A 27586-nucleotide genomic window follows, 5' to 3' on the forward strand; every position below is an offset into this window, starting at 1 on the left:
TTGCTTGTGTGAAAAACTCTCTGCATGACAACATTGCCAGGTAGACTATTCTGGATTGGCAGGGTTTTTTTTTTCTTTCAGTACTTTCAATCTATCAGGCCATTCCCTTCTGGTCTGTGAAGTTTCTGCTGAAAAATCTGTTGCTAGTCTTACAGTGGTTCCCTTAGACATTACAAGTTGTTTTTCTCTTGCCAGCTTTAAGATTCTCTCCTTGTCTTTAACTTTTGACACTTTAACTATAATGAGTTTTTGTGTGGATCTCTTTAGGTTCATATTATTTAAAATTATCTGGGCTTCCTGGATGTAGATGTCTGTTTCCTTCTCCAGATTAGGGAAGTTTTCAGTGACTGCTTCTTCAAATAAGTTTTCTGCCCCTTTCTTTGTTTTTCTCCTTCTGGGATGCCTATAATGCAAACATTGACCCAATGGATATTGTCCCATAAGCTGTCCCCACTCATTTTCATTCTTTTTTCTTTCTGCTACTCTGATTAGGTGAGTTCCACTACCCTGTCTTCCTGTTTGCTGATTCTTCTGATTCATCTAGTTTGCTGCTGAACCCCTCTACTGTATTTTTTTTGGTTCAGTTACTAAATTCCTCAGCTTGTGATTTCTATTTGGTTACTTTCTTATATACTCCATCTCTGTTGAAGTTCTCATTTTCTTCATCCATTCTTCTCCATAGCTTAGTGAGGATCTTTATGACTGTTTTGAACTCTGTCATTCATCTCTGTTTCATCAAGGTCTTTTTCTGAGGTCTTATCTTACTCTTTCATTTAGAATATATTCCTCTGTTTCTTCATTCCCCTTGAAATTCTGCACTAGATGAAATAGCCATCTCTCTCAGTTTTGAAGAAATGGCCTTGTGTAGGAGTTGAACCTTTTTGCTCAACCCTGTCCTAGCTTTTGGTTGTCTCTCAAACCTCTGTGATTGTCTAATCAGGCTACTTCATTTTTAGTGGCTCCAAGTAGTCATAGGTGTGCCAAGAGAGGCAGGTCAGTGTCCCAAAGGAAAGGATATCAGCATCTAGATTTAGGTGGATTAGTAGTTAGACCCTCAGGTAGCAGCTGCTAAAGTATGAAAGTACACCTCTTTATGAATTTGCATTTTTAAGTGATTAAAAATCTTATTTCACCTGCAATTGGCAAAAAAATCTTTGAGTATAGACCTGTGAGAAATTAATAAGTTTTATTATTTAGACAAAGGAAGTTATTCAACTCCATAGACTAAAAGGGGATGATAGGTAGGCTAGATGGTTACCATACCTTGTTATGGGATTGAAGTATCTGTATGATGACTCTGGTATTAGGGTTATAGTTTTTTATGGAGAGAACCCTACATAAACAACAAATATGCTCATCAGTGATGTACAGTATGCAATAATAAAACAACATATAAAATGCACGATTATGCTGTCTTCTAATAATGTTCTGTTTAATTGCATACACAGTAAAGGATGATATTGTTTTAGTGACTTAGTAAATGTAATCTATGGAAGGGTCAGCTCTTGGTACTAGAAGACTATGGTGTTCTGAAACCAGTTCTTGAGGAGGAAATCAACAGTTTCATGTATTTTAGCCTTCAAATACATTAATTACAGAAAAAAAAACAGTGATTGCATTTCTGTCTATAGCTTGAAGTAGCTCATAGACTGTCTTACCCAACGTTCTCATTATACATATTAAGAGACTGAGGTCCAACTCATATATGCTGTATTATGCACAGTATATGTTCTCAACTGTTTCTTGCTGTTTGTAGAATCACCTTTAGCTATGTATGTTTATTATGCTCTGGGGACCATAAGTTCATATGGTTGGGCACAATGCCATTGCCATCACCATGATAGCTTGAAACTATCACCACAAGTCAAGTTCCCGCTCACAGACAGCTCATAGTTAAAGACAGTAATACCAATTCTAGTCATCTGGAAGATATTTGCCAATAATCACAAGCACATTATAGCAAATGATACACAATATTTCACCAGAACTACTGGAGAAAAACTCCAATAAATAAAGTCTACTAATAGGATTCACCAATCAGAAAATGGCATCTTTATTTTTAGAGGTTTAAAGATGTTATTTATTAACGGTGTTATCTGAACAGTTATCAGTTATTGGTATGCTTGCTTTTTAAACTTAAATACCTATTACCTGGGGTGCCTGGGTGGCTCAGTCGGTTAAGCATCCGACTTCAGCTCAGGTCATGATCTCACAGTTTGTGAGTTCGAGCCCTGTGTCGGGCTCTGTGCTGACAGCTCGGAGCCTGGAACCTGCTTCAGATTCTGTGTCTCCCTCTCTCTCTGCCCCTCCCTAACTTGTGCTCTGTCTCTCTATGTCTCTCAAAAGATAAACATAAGAAAAAAATTTTAAATAACTTTTACCCATATGAAACTTTAGGAAAGTATATGGAAAAGCACAAAGATACTCAGGATACTCTATTTTTGCATCCACACAGCTTTGGGGAGCAAAAAAAAAAAGAAAGAAAAAGAAAAAATAGACAGAAACCTGGAATATAATGAACCTAGTGCTGTAATAGATGACATCTTCTCCTATTTGGTCCCATGCACTGGGCCACTGGGCTTTATTTTAAAAGAGGTAGAAATAAAATCATCTTGAAGCATATAAAACAGTGCCAGCTTCTTACCTCATAATGTTGGAAGTGTCTTCAGCATGCGAATCACTGCACAAAGGGTTGGCTATAATCAGGCATGCTTCTGCAGATTCCACCTATTCTTCAAGATTAGACAGCAGCCATCTTGTTAATTACATAGGAAATGCTCTAGTGTTCCCCCTCTGGGTTTCCCTGTGGTTTTATCATAAAATTTCCCATAAGAGAGAGAACACCCTTGGGAAGGAGTGGTGATAAGGATGTCCTTACAGCAGGATCAGAGTCCTGTAGATGCTGTAATGGCTGGAAGTGCTGCAGGGGACAGACCTGGGCATAGGGTCTCCAACACAGATGCAAGACTGCTTTAAAACAGGCAAAGTACATAGTTATATTTTTCCTATTATCCAAAATGAAGTTTTTAAGCAACTTCCTATACATTGATTTGCCTCTCAGGACAGCAAAGAATGGAGGAACTGGAGGTATGCTTGACCCAAAGTAATCATCATTTAGTATTTGTGGATTCTGAATCTTAAGGGTATAGAAAATTATTGAAGTGGCACTTACAATACTGAGTTGCGGGAAAGAGAAAGATTATTCTGAGCCTGTCATTTTCTATTTCAATTCTTTATGTTAACTCTAGAGATCTCTGATTTAAAAAACTACAGCCCTTGGTTTATGTGATTCTATGAAATCTAAAACATGGGAGGAAACGTGCTTTGATCTTAAATGAAAGCTGTCTAGACTGTTGGCCTTTGCTCATTATTTTTCATCCATCCTTAATGGGATTTCTGCTATTTTCCTTTCTGTTTCTCTTATCAGAAAGCAGATCAGTGTGTTTAGAAAAAGTTGGGAAATCTGTGTCTGGTAAGGATTCTATTCAATGATAAGATTAAACACACTTTTGCCATCCATAACTTTTTCAGATTTCTTAGACTGCTAAAATAAAACTGCTCTAGATAAGTAGAGAATTTAGTGAAATAAATAAATGTTAAGTGTAGGTAAACAGTGCTGTCTACTTGACATTTATCAAGGAGGATTTGGAGATTCAATAGCTACATTTCCTTTATGATCAGTTTTTAATGTTGAGGAAGTCTTATTCCCACCAATTTAAGCATGTGGACTGATACTTTTGAAAGAGAAATACATCCTATCATCTTAATTGTTGCAGCTTAGGATAATCAGAAGAAAAACAACTAGTTCTTACCGCAACTCGCCTCAGATCCTCCCACTTAAGTGCAGATCCAGAAACAAAAGTCGTATAGGCCATGTAGCACTTAAATAATGTTTCTAATTCCAAGGAAGGAGGAACCCTGGGCAAAGAATATAGTACCAAAGATGTAAAATGATGACTGACTTTGGTTTAGAGTTCATGGTATTTATTTAGTGGCTTTAACAGAACTCCTAATCCCCTGTAGGAAAACATCTATCCTCTATTACTAATCCATGTGGTTAGGTGATACTAACATCTGGCCTTGTTTCTGAGTGCTGAAGAATAAGAACAAACCAGTCCTATAACAGCAGGAGAACAGTTTCTGAGAAAAAGGCACAAATCAATAACGTGGCCTTTCCAGAACTTAAGGAGATACAAAATATTAACTGAATAGGGTTGTGATAGTGGATATAGAGTGGCGCAGAGACACAATTAGTATTTCTTTAGGGGACAAAATTGATGATATTGATGCAAGTATATGTAAGGCTTAAGGGAGAGGAGCAGCAAAAACAATGCCTTGCTTTCTGTTTTTAGGAACTGCACTGATAAGGTCCAATTTGCTGAGACAGAAAGTGCCGTGTTCTTTCCTTCTTTTATGTATTTGCCTTGTTAGCTGGAGAGAGAGATATAAGATCATGAGTTTGTTTTTTAAAATGTTAAGTCTGAGGGGCCTTTGAAGCTCTGGGATGGAGATATTCAGTAAGCAATTTAGTTGTGTGAATATGGAGCCACAGAGAATGTCTGGTGGAGGATATGAATTGAAGAGTCATAAAAAATTGTAGGTAATGGGAAAAATTCTAGATGAGTGCTTCCAACATTTTGCACCATTTAAAAAATCTCACATTTCTGTTTTAGGGGCACCTGGGTGGCTCAGTCAGTTGAGCATCCACCTTCGGCTCAGGTCATGATGTCTTGGTTGGCGGGTTCGAGCCCCACGTCGGGCTCTGTGGTGACAGCTCAGAGCATGGAGCCTGCTTCAGACTCTGTCTCCCTCTCTCTCTGCCCCACCCCCACTAATTCTTGGTCTCTCTCTCTCTCCCAAAAATAAATAAACATTAAAATAAATTTTAAAAAATTTCATTCGTTCTCTTGACAAGTACCTATAATAACCTACACTAGTCCATACAACAGTAAATACATCTAATGATTTCCTTTTTGTCTCAACTGGATTATAATTATTAGCCCCTTATCACTAATTTTAGCCCGGTTTTTGACTATTTTTTAAAATAAGGATTCAAGTAACATACAAATTACCGAAAAGACAGGCAGGCAATTACACTGAAATAGAACTGTTGGCTGTCCCTCAATGTAGCACCATGAAGGAGTTCAAAATGCTGGTTGGTCATCTCATACAGGGGAGCCCAAAGTTGTATGGGACTGGACATGCCACAACGTACAAGGAACAAAGTGTTGAACTATAAAATGTGTGAAGGTGGAAGTGGCGGAAGTGATCCTGTATATGATCCTGTACAAGATCAAAATGCCCTTTCCAATCTGCCTGACTTATTTGGTGGTGTGTGGATAACTGATAAACCATTTGAACAAAATAAAGAAGTTAGTTCCTTACACTTTACACAAAATGAATTCCAGAGAGCTTAAATACAAAATATTTCAATATGGAAACATAGAAACGCTAGAGAAATATTTGCTTAATTCTAGAACAGAGAGGCCAAAGAGTGTCAGAAAAGCCAGATGCCACAATGAAAGAGTCGATGGGTTATAATACATGTAAATCAAATGCTTCTGCGTGCACACACACAGGCAAAGAGAGAAAAATATTTACAACAAATGACACAAAAAGGCTAATATCAAAATACATTAAGACCGCTGAGAAGTCAGTAAAGCAGCAGATAACCATCCTCATAGAAAAGCAGATATGAGAAATGAAGACAAATTTCTTCATTCATCAAAAAAGGAAAATCAAATGGTCAAAACATACAAAAATTGTTCAATCTCACTGGGAACCAAAATTGTAAAATAAAATGATAAGAAACCATTTTGCCTACTTAAAAACCTTTTCCTATTAAGTATGCGTTTTCTAGGGGGTTCACAAAATAGTTGACTTGGACTCTACTTGTGGAAATGTAAGTTTCATAGAATAAAAACATCATTAAAAACAATCCTTTCTGCATCTATTTGAACTCACATTTCCAATTCTGAGAATTAACAGAAGAGCAATTAGAAAGAATGCCAGACTTGTGCACAAAATCACTGTCACATAAGAGTAAATGATAGGAAATCTCTTTAACAACGTTAATACATATACAGATAAACATCAGGCAAGATATATTCCAAAATATTCTCTGAGGTTAACTCTGGTCGTAAGATTGCCTTTTCTTCTCTTTTTGCTTATTATTATTTCCTAATTTTCCTCTGAATATTGCGAGGGTAATTTTTTTCCATTAAAAAAATGCACACATATTTCAAGGATTAATTTAGAGCCCGTGAATGGTACAGATAAACTTACTCTCCCAGAAAAACAATCTCAATGTTGATTTGCCCTGACTTATGGCGGAGAAAATTCCGTAGGAAAGCTGTCACACTGTCAACCGTAATGTTCCCACAGACCACGATGAACCTAGGGGGCAAGAATATGTGAGGTGGATCATCTGAGAAACAGAAGTATCTTCCTGTCAAGACGCAGAGCTAAATTTAGCTTAAATTTAGCTTTAAATCAATCTGGTATTTGAATTACCCAGATTTTTAAAATAGAAACATTGAAGACTGCATCTCCAATAGAGAAAAGAAACATCAGATTTCTATGGTCCCTAGTTCATTCCATGTTGGGTATGAATCCAAACATTTGAATAACACGTAGGTTTTCAGGAATACAATAATAACTATTGTAATTGTGACATTTTTCATAGTTATTATAACTTATAATGGACTTGCACATGTGTTACTTCACTTGATTTCTTTCACTTGACTCCTGATTAGCTGATCTAGTCTTTTTCAAAGGAACAAAAGAGGCTCAAAATACTTCACTGATTTTCTCATAGCCAATACTATGGCAGAGGTGGCAGTACATTCTGGATTATTTTGGTTTATCTTCCGCACTGAAAATTATCTAGTAGCTACTAAAAAGTGAGTCCAATGGAGAGACATCAAGGACAGGTGTAAAAATCTCAACTTTTATCATGAAAAATAGCTATCAACCTCCTTAGGTAATGCACTTAAATAAGCTATTTTTCCCTCCATTACTCTTTTAAGGAAACTAAAAGCATACATGTAGCCTAACCTAACCTTAAGATTTCCAGACCTTTTGGGCTAATTTGGCATGTGTCCCGCATCACTTTCTTGTGATGAACTGCGTAAGACTTTGGTTTATCTAGTTCATTTCCATGTTTTCAATATTTATTTTTCACTCATTTTATTGTTGTTATTATTATTATTATTTTATTTTTATTTTTTTTACTTTCCTCTTCAGACTCCTAAGTCAATCTTGGTTTTCATCCAATTGTGCTAAGAGACCACTCCAAGGGAGTTTATCTCCACTGGACCTCTTTCCTCTACAGCAAATAGAGACTAAAAAAGAGTTGCTTCCAATTTAAGATCTCCAATACATTCCCTCCTTCTCAGATGTGAAAACCATAGTGGATACTGAAATAACACATCACAGAGAAATATGATAAAAAACAACTCCAACTCCATTTTCCTCCCAGAACAGGTGGCTGTGACATGGACAAAACAGGTGATCTATGAAGTGTTGTAGAAGACGTGGAAATTTCTCTTCACTCCAGCAAACCTCTGCCTGTGAATGAGCCCCCATATGGTGTTAGTGGAATTTTGGCTGAGACCACAGAGTCGAAGTAATTATTTTAAATTTGAACTGCGGCTTTAATTTGATCCATTATGTGAAATTAGCCGTAAGTTAACCACATGATTAAAATGAACAGAACAGTAATAGATGTTAAGAGCACAGTGATGAGGGATGCAGAAATATTGCCACACTTAATATTTGATAGGGAATGATAATATTATCTGTCATTTTAGTTGTTTTACTGCTCTTACCAGCATCTACATAGTTGTTTTTATCAAGTACCAAATATCATCTTATGGTATTTATTTTAGCACAACCCTCTTCAGTAAATGAAGGACCTTGCCAATATATTCACTTTAGGCCAAGCGACAGGCATTTTTAAAGAGATATGTGACTAGTAGAATTTCTAGGCAGAAATTATGCTTGAAAGCTACTTACTTCTTCCCTTTGACCACCTCATAGGGACTGGTGTATTTCCTCTTGTTAGCAAAAATTTCCACCATTTCAGGGACATAGTTCGCAAATAGGATCTAAAATGATCAGCAAATAAAATCTTAGATTTCATTTTTTTATTGTTTATTTGTTTTTGAGAAAGAGAGAGAGAGAGAGAGAGAGAGAGAGAGCACGCATGAGCAGGGCAGGGAGAGAGGGAGTCACAGAATCTGAAGCAGGCTCCAGGCTCTGAGCTGTCAGCATAGAGCCCAATGAGGGGCTCAAACCCATGAACTGTGTGAGGTCATGACCTGAGCTGAAGTTGGATGCTTAATGGACTGAGCCACCCGGGCACCCCCAGATCTCATTGTTCTCAAGGACATTCTAAAATTCTGAGATTATAAAAGAGAAAGAAGGTGCATAAAACTTTCTCTTATCTGTGAACTGTATTTCAAAAGGCAGGCCGTTTTTCTTCCTTGACCTTTGGATTTGGTTTAAATCAAATAAAATGCTTTGCAGCATTCCAAATTATGAAAGCAAAGACAAGTGGTAAGGCACCCTTCCTGTCCCTTTTGTCCTCTAGTCACAACTAACTGCACTTCTGACTCTTCTGACGTGATACTATGTGAGGCTTAGAAAAAAAATAAAACGTGGGACAGAGAGAGGTTTAGGGGAAATGACTGAAATGAAGGGATGTAATAATATGGACAGGGGAGTATCAGAAAGCTGGAGGGGAGAACTCTGTTACCGGTTTTTAAGGAGCTGAAGTTAAAGTAACTGAAAGAGGTTTCCTTTGTCCACGATACACTCTTGAACCAAGCACAGATGTTCACATATCTGAAGTAAAATGCTAGTTCAGAGAGAGTTACTCATTTGGCTCATTCAAATCAAATCTCAAATGCCCTTCCTCATTGGAAGAAAGACTTTAGTCTGATGGGCAAGAGGTAAAGGAATATAGGATTGCTCAATTCAATGCAGACTAATAAATAAAGTCTGCTCTCCTTTGTCTGCCATCCTCATCTTTGCCAATCATGCAATTGAATCACGTGCTCCAGAGGATGCAGTTTGGAAAACATGGGATCTAAGTATCTTTCCGTTTTCATTTCACACTTGCTCTGAATAATGCAACATTCACTCTCAAACCTGTATTGCTTTATTTATCACCATTAACTACATGTGTTGGGTTAATGTAGCTATATTCAAAGATATTAAAAATATTCTTCACCAAACTCCCCAGGGTGAAAAACATGATGAAGGTCCGTCCTAGGGATGTCTTGGCTACCACATCTCCAAAGCCAACAGTTGACGTTGTTGCCATGACCAGGTAAATAGATTCAAAATATGATATGTTCTGTGAATTTCTACCTTTGAGCCAGGGATCACCAGAATTTTCCACCTGTTCAAAAAGAGGAGATTCAGGAAAGGTCTCTGAATGGAATCCAACGGAATGTTTATAAAGAATAGGAAAAACATTGGATTAGTTTCACTTAATTCAATCCAAATGAAATATTAATGATTCCTAGCCTGTGTTAAAGGGTTTGCAAAGTGTGTGTAGAGATCATGAAGTCTTGTTTTCTTCACTGCGATTACTGCTGAACTCTGAGGGAGGATGTAGGTTGGGCCCACATTTGGAGAGCTCCCCAGGGGTACTGGCTGCCTATATCTCTTTCCTTTTATTTGGGCAAATCACTGCATTCTACAGCCATGAGACTCAGATAAGCCAGGTTCTGAAATCGAGCAATTATTATTTATTCTTATTTACCAGTAGCTCAGGGTTATTATTGAAAAGGAAGCACTTACATGAGCACTTCACTTCAATGTGCTTAAGAGAATGAAGGCTAGTGTCTAAGAAAAAGCAAACAAATTTTCCACATTATTCCCCACCGCCACTCCCTGCCAAAAAAAAAAAATTTTTTTTTCAGTGATTAAAAAAAAACCTCTGAAGAATATTTCCTCTGATTTCTCCCTAAGTCTTCACATTTTAAGAAAATTAAACTCATTAGATTACCTTTTTATATTAAAATGAGTAACTTAGGCAATGGCACTATGTATTTGTGGTATATATAAACTTATAAATATATGATATATCATATATTATTAATATTATAAATGACAATTATGTAATGTATACAACTTTCCTTTCTTTTTCCATTTTTTGACATTTTTTCCCAAATATCTTACATATTTCTTGGATGTTTTCCATTTCTATTTAGAGCAAAAATGTTAAGATGTTAGAGATGCCTGGAAAAGTAGGTTTTTTTGTTTTGTTGTTAAGAACTGAAATAGAGGGGCGCCTGGGTGGCTCAGTTGGTTGAGCATCTGACTTTGGCTCAGGTCATGATCTCACAGTCCGGGAGTCTGAGCCCCATGTCGGGCTCTGTGCTGACAGCTCAGAGCCTGGAGCCTGTTTCAGATTCTGTGTCTCCCTCTTTCTCTCTCCTCCCCTGCTCATGCTGTGTCTCTCTCTTCTCAAAAATAAATAAACGTTAAAAAAATTCTAAAAAAAAAAAAAAGAAAAAGAACTAAAATAGAAATTAGAAATAACATAGTTCGCTCAGGTATTTGACCACTTTTTAAAAGTGACCTTTTCTTAAGTTTGAGGAGTAGGTTAAGAGTATGGACTCCTTATAATACCCTATTCCAAAATAAGAAAGGGATCATACACGTACACTTAACTCCCAAAGCTGGCAGAGGGTTTTGTTGCAAAGTCTACTAATCTGCTTCCACTAACTTCTGGAGTCTTCACTGTTGTCTGAGACTAGTACATTCTAAGAAAACCAGTTTAAAACACACAGATTATGTCATATATATTCCCTCAGGATTAAAAGAGTTCCCTGAGACAGTTTTAAGCTGAAACCCCATAGTGTCTGTTAACAGCATCATAGCACAGGGATTAGATCGTATCCTGGTACAACCTGTTGTATAAACTAAAACTAAGTTTATTGCAACCTGGAATTCTCCCTCACAATAAATTAAGTAACATTTTTAAGGTTCAGCTCACTCTCTTTGGGGGTATTTAGTGTTTCAAACCTCTTCCCTCCCTCCCTCCCAGCACTCTCCAAGAGTTGGTGGCCTGCTGCTGGCCCCCTTGTCCACTCTGCTCTTCCTCTAAAACCATGTGAGCAGAGACCCAGATGGGAGATAAGATAAAGTTAAGGTAAAGGATTTTGGACCAATGTTAAGATACTGAGTTATCATCTATTTTTAACTTCATATTTCAGAACTGAAATTTTATGTTTCAAGCTTGACATTGTTCAACTTCAGATAAGAAATGCTATGGAGGACGCTAGGGGGATTCCCCCCTCTCCTCTTACCTTGCCATCACTCACACAAGTTATGTTATCTTTACATGGTACATGTGTGCCCTAGTCTGCAGCCATAATTCCTTTGGCTATGCCTTAGCGCTGTTTTTAATTCATTCAATAATCCCCACCATTACTTTATATCATGGTTTCCTCATTCCTGAGTTCCTAGTTTTGATTCATCTCGTATATGGCTGGATTTTACCATCAAGGTACTTATTTTTTAAGTTTATTTATTTTTATTTTGAGAGAGAGCACATGCACATACAAGCAGGAGAGGGGCAGAGGGGGGTAGAGAGCGAGAATCCCAAGCAGGCTCCACATTGCCAGCGCAGAGCCCAACGTGGGGCTCAATCACACGAACTGCAAGATCATGGCCTGAGCTGAAACCAAGAGTCAGACACTTGATCAACTGAGCCACCCAGGCACCCTTCGAGATATGCTTTTAAATTTTTTTTTTCAATGTTTTTTATTTATTTTTGGGACAGAGAGAGACAGAGCATGAACGGGGGAGGGGCAGAGAGAGGGAGACACAGAATCGGAAACAGGCTCCAGGCTCCGAGCCATCAGCCCAGAGCCCTACGCGGGGCTCGAACTCACGGACCGCGAGATCGTGACCTGGCTGAAGTCGGACGCTTAACCGACTGCGCCACCCAGGCGCCCCCGAGATATGCTTTTAAAAGGGACTCCTGGGTGCTATTTTCTCTTGAATATTTAAAATGACAGGATAGCTTATACTTTCACACCAACTTTGCAGACCCTACCCTATCACCTTCTGGTATCAATGGACATTGACAAATCCGAGGCAAGTTTCATTTCTCCCCCTTTTATAGACTTTGCTTGGTTCTGCTTGGATTCTCTCCTTATCCTTGAAAATCAGTAAACTGCTCCATAATATGGTTGGAATAAATAATTTGTGTCATTTTTCCTGGTATGAGAGGGAAAGATAGGATTCAGTAGGCAGAAAGGGAGAGGCTGGGACTTGACGGTCCCTGGGAGCGAGCAAACCACATATTTGAAAAGAATGCTAGGAACATCTACCCATGAGAAAAACTACCTCGGAGAAAACTCTCCTGGGCCTGACCATGAGGAAAACTCTCTCAGACACAAAGTTTTCCTTACAAATGTAACAAGCACCACCTACTCCTGCCCCAGTTTCCCCTCAGGAATAAACAAGTCTGCATTTACAGTTATCAGACCAAAAAAAAAAAAAAGAACCTAAAAAGAAACAAAGGGAAAAAAGAAAAAGGAATGGGCCAAAACCCTATAAAATAAAGTCTCTTGCCTATCATCTGGGGCATTCACTTTCATGTGCCCCTTATCTTCAAAAAGAGCTTTTGTACTACCCTTGCTTCCACTATTCTTACTTTTTAATAAAAACTTTTGCCTGCTGTTCATTTTATTCTGTGTTCTCCTCTTTATTCTTCGAAGTGGCAAGACAAGGTTCCCTGGGTATTGAGCTAAAGAATCCTGCAACACTGGGACATGATATACCCTTTAACCCACAGATTTAAGGGGTGCCTGCGTGGCTCTGTCGGTTAAGCATCCAATTTCAGCTCAGGTCATATCTCACAGTTTGTGAGTTTGAGCCCTGCATCCGGCTGTGGGCTCGAAGTCTGGAGCCTGCTGGGGGGGCTCTGTCTCCCTCTCTCTGTTCCTCCCCCACTCACGCTTTGTCTCTGTCTCTCTCAAAAATAAATAAACATTAATTTTTTTTAACCCACAGATTCAAGACTTTATTTTGGTGACTTCTTCTGGTGTCACCTGTCTTGTCCTTTGCTCTAGGAACACTAATTTTAGAGTATGTTCAGTTGACATTGCTGGAATGCCTTTGTTCTTTTCCATGTCACATTGCTGCAATCCTGTCCACTATGTTCCTGAGCATGTTTGTGTCACGTTTGATTACATTCTGGTTTCCTCTAATGTCATTTTCAGCTCTGTAATACTTTTTCCTCTGATATCATTCTTCTTTTTCTCTGATATCATTCAGCCTGTTTTCCAACTCCTGCTACGGTTTAATAGTCTTTTATTTAAAACCTTATGTATTTTGTTTGAATTAGTACTTTTAGTTTTTAAGCCCTTTTATTTGCATTTTTTCTCAAATATGGATTTTTTTTCTTCTCCGTTTCCTTGGACAAATTATCTTGTAATTATTGTTCTTATAAGTGTTATATTAAATAACTGTTGTTATGCTGATGTCTCTCTTTTCTCCACTATACCCCCTTGTTATTTTTGGCAGAATTTAAGCATAGGCCCCTTCTTGATTACTTGTGGTTAACACTCACCTTTTGAGGGTATCAAATTAAAAAAATTTTTTTTTAATGTTTATTTATTTTTGGAGGAGAGAGAGACAGAGTGTGAGTGGGGGAGGGGTAGAGACAGAGGGAGACACAGAATCTGAAGCAGGCTCCAGGCTCTGAGCTGTCCGCATAGAGCCCGACGCAGGGCTCGAACTCACAAACCACAAGATCATGACCTGAGCCGAAGTCGGATGCTTAACCGAGTGAGCCACCCAGGTGCCCTGAGGGTATCAACTTTTAGGTGAAGGCCAGTAGTTATATGTGCAGCTGGTGAGTTGGGACAATTATAGTTTTTATTTTGGTTTGTCATTTCAAATATCCTCCCAAGCAAATCTGCCATTTTCTACGCTCTGGGATATAGCTCTTCTAGGCTTTCAACATTCCAGACATTGGGGTGACTCACAGTGGATCCCCTTATGTCACAAGCCATCTGGTTGCTTCTTCTTTCTCTGCATACATCCTTGCTGGAGGTCTCCTCACCTGGGTGACTAGCAAGGTTCACATGCTTAGAAGGGTTAAGCAAGAGACTTTGATTCAAGTGAGCCTGGCTGTGTCCAACTCAAGAGCACATACTGTTAACAGAGAGCATCAAGTCTACAACTAGGACTGGTAGTGGCCTTGAGAAACCGGATTGCCAAACTTTGTATTTTCCCAAAGAATCCAGAAATCTGGGATTTTATGTGAGCTCTCTGTAAAAGTTAGAAAGCAATAAAAAATTAGAACAGAAAATACAAACATAATTAGGTCAGACAAAATAGGTCTATAGGCCACATTCAGCCTAAGAGCCCTTCATGGGGAACTGCTATTGATGACAAAAAAGTTTCTCCTCGAGCACTGTTGCCTACCATTCTGTGATGGCCAGCAGGTCTCCAGAAAGACACTGATGATTGCTGCTCCCATGGCAGGCCCATGCACCCAGGTGCAACCCTCTAGATCCAGGGATCCACTCGTACTACTGTGATCTTCTTTCAAGGAAATTTCTCTCCTGCTTGAGGATGGAGGAGGGATGTGGCTGGTTTCAGATTTCTTGAAGGCTCAGATCATGGTTTGCATTTGGTGTTTGACATTTTTCTTGATCAGCTGAAGATGGTAACTTTAAAATTCTTTTTCCGTTTTACCATTAATGCTTTAATTAATTTTGAGAGGACTCAAGTGAAAAAGATTCCTGCTGTGCTTTTTGTTTTGTTTCCTTTTCTCAAAGACCTTTGCTTTCAACGTACTATTTCAATTTCTGCATTTTCAATGACTGCTCCTCAACTATCCTCAAGCAATGAAGTCCAAGAGTTTGTTCCTTATTGTTGAAATCCATTTATTATAACTCTGATTATGTGGGATAAGAACGAGCCTTGGGGCACCTGGGATGCCTGTGTGGCTCAGTCGGTTAAGCATCCAACTTCAGCTCAGGTCATGATCTCACAGCCCGTCAGTTCTAGGCCCGCATCAGGCTCTGTGCTGATGGCTCAGAGCCTGGAGCCTACTTGGGATTCTGTTTCTCTCTCTGCCCCTCCCCCACTCAAGTTGTCTCTCTCTCTCTCTCAAAAATAAATAAATTTTTAAAAAATTTTAAAAAAATGAGCCTCTCCTACAGGCAAAGGAGGCAGCTATATATGCAGATGGATTTTGGGAGAACTGAGAAAGCCCTAAAGCTCCCCTTTGTAACCTAGCAATTTGTCTCCCACAACTCTCCTAGTTCATAAGTGTGACAGTTTCTCACTGCTTTCATTTCTTTGACTTTTTTTTTAAATGCTGAGACTCCTATGAAGATACAACAATAAGGTTCACCTACTGCTTATAATTTTGAAGTGTAAGCTTATTAGATCCTTTCTTAAGAGCAAGTTTTGAATATTGAAGGAAGGAACATAGATACCTTGAGGTGTAGGAAACACATATTTGTGGAGAATATGGGAGTGCAGAAGACCAAGAAAGGGGAGGTAAAAAGATAAACTGCACACTGGTTACAGTGAAAGAGACAGGAGTTCAGAAGGTCTGCCTGCATTTTTTAAAGAAAAGATGTTCATGTTGACCAGAAACACTTGAGAGTTTGAGGAAATGCTTACCAGATGAATGAATCCTGCAGCAGTGAACCAGGTACTGAGGACTATTGATAACAGTTTGGAAAACTTCACTGAACTGCTAGAGGAAGAAAGACAAAAAGTTGTTGGGTTCAGACAGATTCCAGAACAACACAAGTCCTCTAAAATCCGACTATTCTAAGTGTGGTTCATGGGCCAGAAGCAATGGTACTCTAATAATGGGAGCATTATTAGAAATGGAGGATCCCAGCCCCCACCCCTGATCTACAGATCTGCATTGTTGTAGGGATCCTCTGTTTGATTCATATGCACATTAGAGTCTGAGATGCCCAGTTCTGAACATACCCAGTCACACACGCTTGTTCAAAAATTTTACACTTTGCTATGCTATCCACCAGCCTGATATTATATTGCTTTTACAAATATATATGTATCATCATAAACTAAATTTAATAGATTGCCACATTGTCTAAAGTAACAGTACAAAGTGCAGTGTCCTGGGAATCCAGTGAATGGGTCTGCAAAATGGAATTTTGAGTAGATCACAGAAATGTCTCGCTAAACTCATACCAGGCTCTTTCAGTGAAGAGGATTGGACAAGCTCCTATGTCCTAAGTAAAGTTCTAGAGTTTAGCTGAAATTTCTGTGGTTTTCAGGTAGGGTTACCTGTTACACAAGAACAGCCCTTTCTAATCCCAACTGCTCCATGATGCACAAACGCCTAGCAGCGAAATCACCTGGCCTATAAAATTTGATGTTTCTGGGGAGAACATAGAAGCATGAAGATTTTCAGTGGGTAACATTAAACCAAACTGCATAACACTTTAGAAGTATTGCTGCTCAAAGGTAGTTTGCAATTTTTTTTTTGAGACATTTAGGCAGCTCTATTTTTGTAAGCGATTTCATTGCTGCTACTGGGTGCCTCATGGTCAGAAAAACTGTCTCACATTCCTAGATAGAAGAGACGTGATTCATGATAGCAAGTATATAGAACCAAAACCTTTGGATTGCTTTTATTTTAATTTTTTTTGGGGGGGGGAGGAGGCAGAATTAAAGTCTAAATGGACTTACACAATGTAGCTCTACAAAACAGACTCAAATGATTGTCAACTTCCTAGTCAGCATGTGATATTAATACAACAGGAGTAAGGGGATGAATAATATCTTGGGAGGTAAGGGATTTCATGGGGTTTACACTGAAATTCTGATGGGAAAGGAGCTGAAGGTTCAGTTTACATTTTTAATTTCCTAATCCAAACCAGCAAGCAAGCAGGATTTACGGCAGGGCTAGCATTTACCTGGTTCTGATGGCTTGGAGAATTTGCAAGATTTGAGGGAGCTCTAGCAGCCGCAAAGCTCTTAAGAACCTTAAACCTACAAAGCAATCAAAAGGACAAATCTGCCAAAAAGAAGAGGGTCACTTCCGGAAGTAGTCAGGGTTGTAACACAATCGGGACTACTTACCTTCTTTCTATCTGAGATGCTCACATACAATGTAAGGCCACAGGTTTAAGGGCATGAGCTCTAGTTCAGATCCTGGCCCTGACACTTAACAGCTGTTGTAATCTAAAGCAATTCCCTTCATGTCTATAGTTCCTCATCTACAAAATGGGAATTAAAAGTACCTAGCCCATAGGGCTGTTGAACTAATCACAGAAAGCATGTGGGAGCAGGCCTCGCATATAATAAGCACTACTCACATTTCACCCTATAGAATTCCTCTTTAGAACAGACAGTAAATTAGTTATTAACCACTTAAACTCCTGATTATAGAATCTCTATGGTCTGTTCCTCAGCTTTCCCATGATATTTTACTTTACGTAGTTTGATAATTACAACAGCAAGGAATATTGGATAGGTAATAAATAATAATATAAAATTCCATAAAAACTGATAGAAGCCACCTAATGTCCATGCACTGCCCATAAAGACAAAGTAAGCAGTTAGATAGATATCTAACATGTCACAGCCTGTCTGGATATGATGATTTATTGCTTTGAGAGACCAATGGAGACTTTTCATCTCTTCCAGTCCACGTGGGATTCTAGCATATAGGTGCCTCAGGGGGATGGGGGGTTTGGACCTTGTCTCTCAGGCAGTGGATGAATCAGTCCACAAACAATAAATAACCAGTGTCACCTACTGTGCATCAGGTACGTTACCAGGTACTGAGGTTTAAAAAAATAACAGTTTTGAAAATATATTACAAAATCATATAATCATGGTGAAAAATGTTTTTAAATGGCATTTAGGCCATTTAAAAAATGGAAATGAAGGATACTTATGAGTGAAAGTGGAAGACTTAAATTTATTTATTTATTTTTAAGAGACTACACCTGATTCCCACAACGCACTTACCTAGCCAGTTACTCTTCAAATAATAAGAAATAAAGGTTGGTGGAATGGTAAAGATGTCTACAATTGAATTCATCTCCAACCAAAACTTGATCTTGTCATCCGCTGCCACAAACTATGAAATGGAAACAAAAGACTCCATATTCTGTTACCCTCGAGAATTTTAAAATGAGCATACCAGTGGCTTTATTAACTCATCTCACTCAACTGAAGCTTTGATCTCAATCTATTACATACCTATACATACACACGCATGTGTATTCAGATAGCTATGTACTTGAATATATATTAGTATAGACATGTAGATAAATATGTATTTATATAAAGACTGTACCTTCAGGGGCACCTGGGTGGCTCAGTCGGTTAAGCATGACTCTTGGGTTTCGGCTTAGGTCATGATCTCTTAGCCCGCATCTGGCTCTGAGATGACAGCATGGAGCCTGCCTGGGATTCTCACTCTCCCTCTTTCTGCCCCTCCCCTTCTCAGTCTCTCTCCCTCTCTCTCAAAATAAATAAATAAACTCTAATTTTTTTTTTACAAAGAACTTCCTTTAATGGGTGTTCAGTAAATGAACATGAACCCATTTTACTCACCAGATCTTAACACTGACATATCAGAATAAACACTTTGAACCTATTGATGCTCTTAGAGCTTTCTGATATATAGAATTATATAATGCCTCCTTTAAAAAATTTTTTTTAACGTTTATTTATTTTTGAGACAGAGAAAGCATGAACGGGGGAGGGTCGGAGAGAGGGAGACACAGAATCTGAAACAGGCTCCAGGCTCTGAGCTGTCAGCACAGAGCCTGACGCGGGGCTTGAACTCACTGACTGCGAGATCATGACCTGAGCCGAAGTCGGCCACTTAACCGACTGAGCCACCCAGGCACTCCTAAAATTTTTTTAACATGTATTCATTTTTGACAGACAGAGACAGAGTGTGAGTGGGGGATGGGCAGAGAGAGAGGGAGACACTGAATCTGAAGCAGGCTCCAGGCTCCAAAGCTGTCAGCACAGAGCCTGATGTGGGGTTTGAACTCATGAACGGCAAGATCATGACATGAGCTGAAGTCAGACGCTTAACCAACTGAGCCACCCAGGTGCCCCTAAAGCCTCCTACTTGTGAACAAAAATACATGATTTAGAATGGCCCTTAATGGAAAAAGTACAACTATCTAGAAGTTTGGCTGGCCAAGACCTGTGTCTATGAGCTTCCCTATTTGGATTAAGAAAGCAAGCATATATAGAGGGATAAATTACTATAAAAAGATTTTGATGGTCAGTGTGGTCAGAGTTAAGTTTTGAAGGAAGGTCATAAAAATACAGATGTGTGTGTGTGTGTGTGTGTGTGTGTGTGTGTGTATACACACATATATATATAGTCTCCCATAAACATGTGATGGATAAATACGTTGAAATCTAGACCTATGATGGATCCTCAATAAATGTCTATGGAATGATAGAACTATTTAATAGATGAGTGTAACAAAAATGAAACAAAGGTATTAATGTATTTTATACAATTATATGGCACATGTCCCATCAGTGGAATCGGTTGAGCCAATGACATTTCAGAGGCTGTTCCTCAGGTTTCCTAGCTTGTGATTATTAGTAAAGTTTTCTCAGTGGTAGGTTGGGAAGCCAATAAGGAGGACAGTGTGACAGGGTATCCAAAGGAATCATTTTCATTTGCACCAGAATTTTGGCCTAGATACAGTGTTAAGTGCAAGGGAGAGTTTTCATGTCTCTTTATACATTGGACAGGTTAGGGCACACACCCTCTAGCTGTAGAGCCTGAAAACAGAGGCAGATTGTACAACTAAGGCACATAAAGACCTCTTTACGTTGCACCTGTTGTGTTCATTTGTTTCCTCCCACTTTCCATAGATACTTACTCTCAACCCAAAATAGAAACTAAAGAACACATTGAAAGTCAAATCAATAGGGATGGTTTTGTCTTGGTATGAAGAACAGCTTCCAACAGGGCTGGAAAAGAAATAAGAACCATTTATACAGATGTACATTTTAAAAGTTTTACTATAGAAGACCAAATAAAGAGTAGGCAATGTTCTATTTATTCACCATGAATGGTTAATCCAAGACACTTACGTTCACATTTTAAGGAAATTACTTTTCCCTTGGGAGGAAAGGTATGCACAAACAAAACCACAGGACTGCATGTGGAGCTGAAAATAACAGGACAATTACCTGTTCGTCCTTTCATAGAGTTCATTGGTTCTATTTCTGTTTTATCGATGAGGATTCAGATGCACAGAGATTATGTGGCTCTTCTTGGTTTGCAAAACTATCTGCCCAGCCAGGACATTTTGACATCTGTGCCCTTCTCATACAGACCTACACTAAGTCAAATGGACTGATATGAACCCAAATGTAAAGAAAATTTCCTAAAAGGTCAGTAAGGAGTTCACAAAGCAAAGACTACTAGTTTCCCTAGCATTTCCAAAATTGCCTGGCTTCTGTGGCCCCATAATACCAATTTTACTTCAGCTAGAAATCCAGTGTAATTCCCAGCTGATCAGCGTGGAGCTCAGATTAGATTAGGCTGTGTCCAAGAAACCATTCTAACTTGGGTATAGAAGATGAGAATGGCTTCAGAGAAGAGCAGACAATAACTTGCTCCTTTATCCCAGGTGAGATCTAGCATGTTCCTTCTTCAAACCCATCCAAAGTTGTTTGAAACCTATGACAAACCCTGAAACAACTATAAACATTCTGTTTCAACACTTAAGGATTCCAAAGACACAGAACACCCTCAGGAGTGGTCCAAGGGTGGAGACCACAGCTGGAGGCTTCTAGTCTCAGAGACTCTAAAATAGATGTGTATACAGCACCACAGCCCGTAGCAATGCACAATGCAGGGAAACTCATGCATTTTCTGGTGAAACTAGATTTAGTGCTTCATGGGGGGAACACTCACCCCCTTTTTTAATGAGTTTATATGTGTGTATGCCTGAAAGCATATTAAACATTATTCCCGGCAGAAAATTCCAAATTACCTGGCAACCTAATGACACAGAAGACAAGGATGACTGGGGATTTTACTCACTCAGAAGAGTTGATGAAATAGATTATGAGAGACCCAATGCTTAGTACAAATACAAGGATCATCTGGAAAAACAAAAAAAATAAGGACCAAATAATTTTATTGATATATAGATGAATAAATAAACCAACAAAATTGTGTTTACTCTTTTAACCTTGCCTATATATGCAGCCATTTTTCACACATTCGTTTATGTTAGCATGCATGCATGAATTCATTCATTCATTCTTTCACTCAAGAGAAACTAATTGGACCTTTTACTAGGTCTTCAATAAATGACACACACTCACTCATTTTACTTATGTAATTTTCATTCCTATATACTTTAGAATAAAGTTTGTCCCTCCTACCGCTCATAAAGCTTTCTGATCTCAAGAAGTCCCATCGTTTATTCATTTCTTCACTCATCAAACATTTACTAAGTGCTTTAAATGTGTCAGGCACTTTATTACATGCTGGAAATGAGGGCTATTGGACATAAACTCTGGACTTGAAATGTCTGTGATACTGGAGAAGAAACAGTCCCAACATGTCCATGTAAAAGGATAGTCAGGATTTTGACAGGAGGGAATGTGCTGTAAATGAGGAAAAGAATATGAGTGTGTTTAACATGCGAATGTGCCTGGTTTATGGAAGAAGCAGAGCTGGTGGAATGTTATCAGAAGTTTTCCCATTCCAAACCCTCAAGGCATCTGGATGAAACCTTTTGCAGCCTCCATGACTTTTCAGGTCAACTTTAGGTAACCAAACATTCCTCCAGTCATTTATAGTTTTCCAGCCATTTTTTTTATGTTCAGTCCAGTATATTATTAGTAATACTAATAGTAGAACTGAATTTTAGTTACAATTAAAGCTTTACTCCCTTCCAGCTCAGGTGTTCCTTGGGCAGGTTACCTGTACTGGGAAAAAGGTCAGTCTCCTCCCTATTAACCCTTTTTGAGTTTTTGTTTCTAGTTGCACACTGACTAAGCCACCTCCAGCCTCTCCAGAATTGTAGGTCAAGGTTAGAGAATGAACAGAAAAGGGAGATCAGAGAAGGAAACGCTGGACTTGACTGCTGTTAGATCACTATGCTCTCACCCTGGGGGTCTGGGAAGGGGAGGTGTTTAATATTTACTTGCATGGGCTATTTCATTGCTCTTTGGAGATACCAATTCAATTCATATTCAAATTAGGCAAATATTTTTTTTTTTAGTACCTATCATGACCCAAATATCATTCTGGTGATTGGGAACTATCAGTGAACAACATGTACAAAGATCCCTGCCTTTTTGGATCTTAGCGTCTAGAAAATACAAAGATGACTACGGGGCACCTGGGTGGCTCAGTCGGTTGAGCATCCGACTTCGGCTCAGGTCATGATCTTGTGGTCTGTGAGTTCGAGCCCCATGTCGGGCTCTGTGCTGACAGCTCGGAGCCTGGAGCCTGCTTCTGATTCTGTGTCTCCCTCTCTCTTCCCCTCCCCAACTCATGCTCTGTCTCTGTCTCAGAAATAAACAAACATTAAAAAAAAGATGACGAATCTGTAACTTACATGGTATGTTAGAAGTTACATGCTAAGAAAATAAAGTTAAAGAAAATAAAGGGGATCAGAAATGCAAGGGGAAAGGGCAGAAGGGTTGCAGTCTGGATAATACTTAATCACTAAGGGTCCCCTTTGCGATTCCCTTAAATTGGGTGGAAGCATGTTCTTGAACTGGTTGCTCACAATTCTTTTCTCAGTACATCTCACATGCCTTTATTTTGCTGGAATTCCTACCCCTCCAGATGCCTAGTTGAGCAGGCAAGAGAAGACTCTCACATGTGACCCCTATCTGGCAGGTGGAACAGCTCAACCATTCTTTGTCCCAACAAATAGTAAAAGGACAGACTATCTTCAGTGTGACAACTTCTCCTCCATAGAGCAGCTAGCCCAACAACAGCGCCTCTCCACAAACGAACCAGATGTCAGTCCTCTGTGTCCTCACAGTTCCCAGAGATGCAGACTGGAAATTCTGAGTGGTTCCTCTTAAGCCTTTCCTTAGGCTTGATGTGAGAGGGAAGCACTCCCATACCTCTGCAACAACAGAACTTGTTCCAAAAATCCTCTGCTATTTCCAACTTACCTTAACTTTTTAAAGTTTTTATACTGTTTTCAAGTGTACAATATCTTGACTCAACACTTCCATACATCACCTGGTGTTCATCACAAGTGTCCTCCTTAATCCCCGTCACCTATTTTACCCATGTCCCTACCTATCTCCCCTGTGGTAAACATCAGTTTGTCCTCTATAGTTAAAAGTTTGTGGGGCGCCTGGGTGACTCAATAGGTTAAACATCTGACTCTTGATTTGGGCTCAGGTCATGTCATGATCTCACAGTTTGTGAGCTTAAGCCCTGTGTTGGGCTCTGTGCTGACAGTGCGGAGCCTGATTGGGTTTCCCTCTCTTCTCTCTCTTTGCCCCTCTCCTCATTTGTGCTCACTCTCTTGCTCTCTCTCTCTCAAGATAAATACATACACTTTATTAAAAAATTTTTTTGTTTTTTGGTTTGACTCCCTTTTTTCCTTTGCTCATCTATTTTGTTTCTTAAATTCCACAAGTGAAATCATACAGTGTCTTTCTCTGACGGATCATGCTTAACATAATACCCTCTAGTTCCATCCACGTTGTTTCAAATGGCAAGATTTCAGTCTTTTTTATGGCTGACAAGTATTCCATTGTATATATATATATATACAATACACCTTCTTTATCCATTCATCAGTCAATGGGCACTTGGGCTGTTTCCATAATTTGACTATAGTAGATAATGCTGCTATAAACATCAGGTTGCATATATCCCTTTGAATTAGTATTCTTTGGGTAAATACCTAGTAGCGCAATTGCTAAATCATAGGGCAGTTCTATTTTCAACTTTCTGAGGAAACTCCATATTGTTTTCCAGAGTGACTGCTCCAGTTTGCACTCCCACCAACAGTGCAGGAGGGTTCCCCTTTCTCCACACCCTTGCCAACACCTGTTGTTTCCTGTGTTGTTGATTTTGGCCATTCTGACAGGTGTGAGGTGATATTTCTTTACAGTTTTGATTTGTATTTCCCTGATCATGAGTGATGTTGAGCATCTTTTAATGTGTCTCTTGGTCATCTGGATGTCTTCTTTGGGAAAACGTCTATTCATGTCTTCTACACATTTTAATTGGATTATTTGTTTTTTGGGTGTTGAGTTTTATAAATTCCTTAAATCATTTACCATGATCAAAGGAGATTTATTCCAGGGGCACCTGGGTGGCTCAGTCGGTTAAGCATCTGACTCCGGCTCAGGTCATGATCTCACGGTTTGTGAGTTCAAGCCCCACATCCGGCTCTGTGCTGACAGCTCAGAGCCTGGAGCCTGCTTGGGATTCTGTGTCTTCCTCTCTCTCTGCCCCTCCCCAGCTTGTGGTCTGTCTGTCTCTCTCTGTCTCTCAAAAATAAATAAACATTAAAAAAAATTTAAAAACAAGAGGGATTTATTCTAGGGTTGCAAGGGTGCTTCAATATTTACAAATCGATCAACATGATACACCACATTAATAAAAGAAGGGATAAGAACCATATGATCATTTCAATAGATGCAGAAAAAGCATCTGACAAAGTACAACATCTGTTCAACCCTCAACAAATTAGGTTTAGAGGGAATATACCTCAACACAATAAAGGCCAAATATGAAAAACCCACGGTTAATATCATCCTTAGTGGGAAAAACTGAAAGCTTTTCTTCTACAGTCAGGAATAAGACAGAGATGTCTACTTTCACCACTGTTATTTAAAATAGTACTGGAAGTCCTAGCAATCAGACAACAAAGAGAAATAAAAGGTATCCAAACAGGCAAGGAAGAGGTCAAACTTTCACTATTTATAGATAACATGATATTCTATATAGAAAACCCAGAAGATGCCACCAAAAATCTGCCAAAACTGATACATACATGAATTCAGTGAAATCACAGAATTCAAAATCAACATACAAAAATCTATTGCATTTCTATACACCAATAGTGAAACAGCAGAAAGAGAAATTAATGAACCAATAATAATTTCAATTTCACCCAAAACAATAAAATACCTAAGAATAAACCTAACCAGAGGTGAAAGACCTGTACTGAGTAAAACTATAAAACACTAATGAAAGAAATTAAAGACAACACAAAGAAATGGAAAAATATTCCATGCTCATGGATTGGAAGAATAGATATTATTAAAATGTCTATACTACCCAAAGAAATCTATGCATTTAATGGAATCCCTATCAAAAGAGCAACAGCATTTTTTGCAGAAATGAACAATCCTCAAATTTGTGTGGAACCAAAAAAGACCCCCAAATAACCAAAGAAACCTTGAAAAAGGAAAGGAAAGCTGGAGACATCACAATTCCAGACTTCAAGTTATATTACAAAGTTGTAGTCACCAAAACAGTATGGTACGGACACAAAAGTACACACAGAGATCAACGGAACAGAACAGAAAACCCAGCAATGAACCCACAACTGTGTGGCCAATTAACCTCCTACAAAGCAGGAAAAAATATCCAATGGAAAAAGAGTCTGTTCAACAAATGATGTTGGGAAAACTGGACGGCAACATGCAAAGGAATGAAACTAGAACCCTTTCTTTCATCATATACAAAAATAAATTAAAAATGGATTAAAGACCTAAATGTGAGACTTGAAACCATCAAAATCCTAGCACAGAACATAGGCAGTAACTCTTTGACATCAACCATAGCAACTTCTTACCATGTATGTCTCCTGAAGCAAGGAAAACAAAAGCAAAAATAAACTATTAAGAATTCATGAAAATAAAGTTTCTGCACAGTGAAGGACACAATCAACAAAACTAAAAGGCAACCTGCAGAATGGGCGAAAGTATCTGCAGATGACATATCTGATAAAGGGTTAGTATCCAAAACATATAAAGAACTAACTTACCATAATTTACATGTCATTGGGTAAGAGCCAAGAGCTTCAAATGGTTTTCTTCCAATGGCTTTGTAAGTGACAATATTGCAGCTTATTTAATACCTGGGAGTTACTGGCATCTATTTCCTTGGGGTCTCACCATTGACTATAAGCTCCATTTTAACATTTACATTAGGTGTTGATGGAGATATTACTAAGTCTGTGGGTTTAACAGCAGTTAGTTAGAAATGTATTCTGAGGCTCAGAAAAGATGCTGGGAGTGGATATTGGGAGATTATATACATTTATCTCAGGGTATTGATAACGATTAATAGCTTCCACGAAATCTTTTTCTTGTCTTTACACATGATTTTTTTCTCTTTCACTAAATCTCTTTAGTGATTTTTCAAGTATAAATCATATATTGCAAAGCTTCCAGAAAGATGACAACAGGCCATATGTTTACAATCCTCTAAACCGCAGAAATTAACCCCCTTCCCACCCCAAAAGAGAAAATGTTAGTTTCATTGAAACTAAGAAAAATACCAACCTCATGCCACAAACCTAAAAAATATTATCCAGAAATAACATATAACAAACAGGAAAATGTATACCCAACCAAAAGTAGGCACTGGGAGCTAACATCTTGTGAACACTGTTCACCGAGTCAGACAGATATTAGGAGGGATTTCCGAGGGGATGTGTAAATTTTTCTTGGGTTGGACGGGCAAAATCTGGAAGCATTGGTTGTTTGTGGGGTGGAAAGGCCTCCACTTGAGCCCACAGACTAAAGGTGAAGCCACAAAGCCAGAGAGGCCTGGAGGAGACTCTGAAGCCACACCATCACTGCTGGGGAATCTCTTGGCTAGCAGCGGCAACACTATTTTTTTTCCAGAAGCATCCGGGAAAGCAGTCAGAGAAAAATGTGAGACCTGTTCCAGAGAAAGCCTTGTTTGCAGAATTGCTGGCCACAGCATGATCTCCCATGTTTGTCTGTGTGGGAAAACACACAGTAAATTGAGACTGATTTCCACAGTGGGGCTTAAAACCGCCAATTTACTTGGTAGATAGTTTTGTGTACCTAGAGAACACAAGTAACAGCCAACACAGTAAACGAGGCACACTGAATTCTCTAAATCTTCATGAATGAGTATTAGCAGACAATAGAAAATGCCAGTTATGTGGGAAATGTAAGAAAATAGGAGGATCAAGCAGAGGAAAGAGATGAAATGACCTTCTATGAAAACACTAATACAGAACATGTAATTAAACTTGGTCAAATTACAATTAGTGTTCCTAGTGGGATTCTAAAAATCTAATAAACAGCACCGGAGGATGGGAAAGGTAGAAGGACAATATGGGAGTTATAGGGAGGTAGTAACTGAAAGAAGCTGCACCCTGAGGGTTGTCTGGGAGATCAACAAAAAGGGGTTAAATGAGTGATGTGCATTAAGGCAGGCACTTTTGGGGATGAGCACTGGGTATCATATATAAGAGATGAATCACTGGGTTCTATTCCTGAAGCCAAGACTATACTGTATCACTGTGTGCTGACTTGAATTTAAATAAAATAAAAATAAAAAATAAAAGGATGAATCAAC

The 27586-nt window shown here is 38.8% G+C and overlaps 1 protein-coding gene across 3 annotated transcripts in view; it reads right to left on the reverse strand.

The window, feature by feature from the left end:
* The window catches only part of KCNU1 (potassium calcium-activated channel subfamily U member 1), a 148199-nt gene that overhangs the window by 105996 nt on the left and 14617 nt on the right, over window positions 1–27586 (reverse strand). Inside the window, exons 3-13 of one of the 3 annotated variants that reach the window (XM_047854822.1) lie at window positions 21071–21132; window positions 19899–19989; window positions 18004–18115; window positions 16944–17019; window positions 15670–15745; window positions 9236–9406; window positions 8017–8108; window positions 6286–6396; window positions 3813–3918; window positions 2645–2727; window positions 1264–1333 (exon numbers count right to left, since the gene is read on the reverse strand). In XM_047854822.1, the coding sequence (XP_047710778.1) occupies window positions 1264–1333; window positions 2645–2727; window positions 3813–3918; window positions 6286–6396; window positions 8017–8108; window positions 9236–9406; window positions 15670–15745; window positions 16944–17019; window positions 18004–18115; window positions 19899–19989; window positions 21071–21132 (1050 nt within the window). Of the gene's footprint in view, window positions 1–1263; window positions 1334–2644; window positions 2728–3812; window positions 3919–6285; window positions 6397–8016; window positions 8109–9235; window positions 9407–15669; window positions 15746–16943; window positions 17020–18003; window positions 18116–19898; window positions 19990–20211; window positions 20299–21070; window positions 21133–27586 lie in introns of those variants that run through there. The other 2 variants (XM_047854824.1, XM_047854823.1) reach the window with 2 other exon arrangements.

This window comes from Prionailurus viverrinus, chromosome B1, assembly GCF_022837055.1.
Source record: "Prionailurus viverrinus isolate Anna chromosome B1, UM_Priviv_1.0, whole genome shotgun sequence".
Taxonomy (NCBI): domain Eukaryota; kingdom Metazoa; phylum Chordata; class Mammalia; order Carnivora; family Felidae; genus Prionailurus; species Prionailurus viverrinus.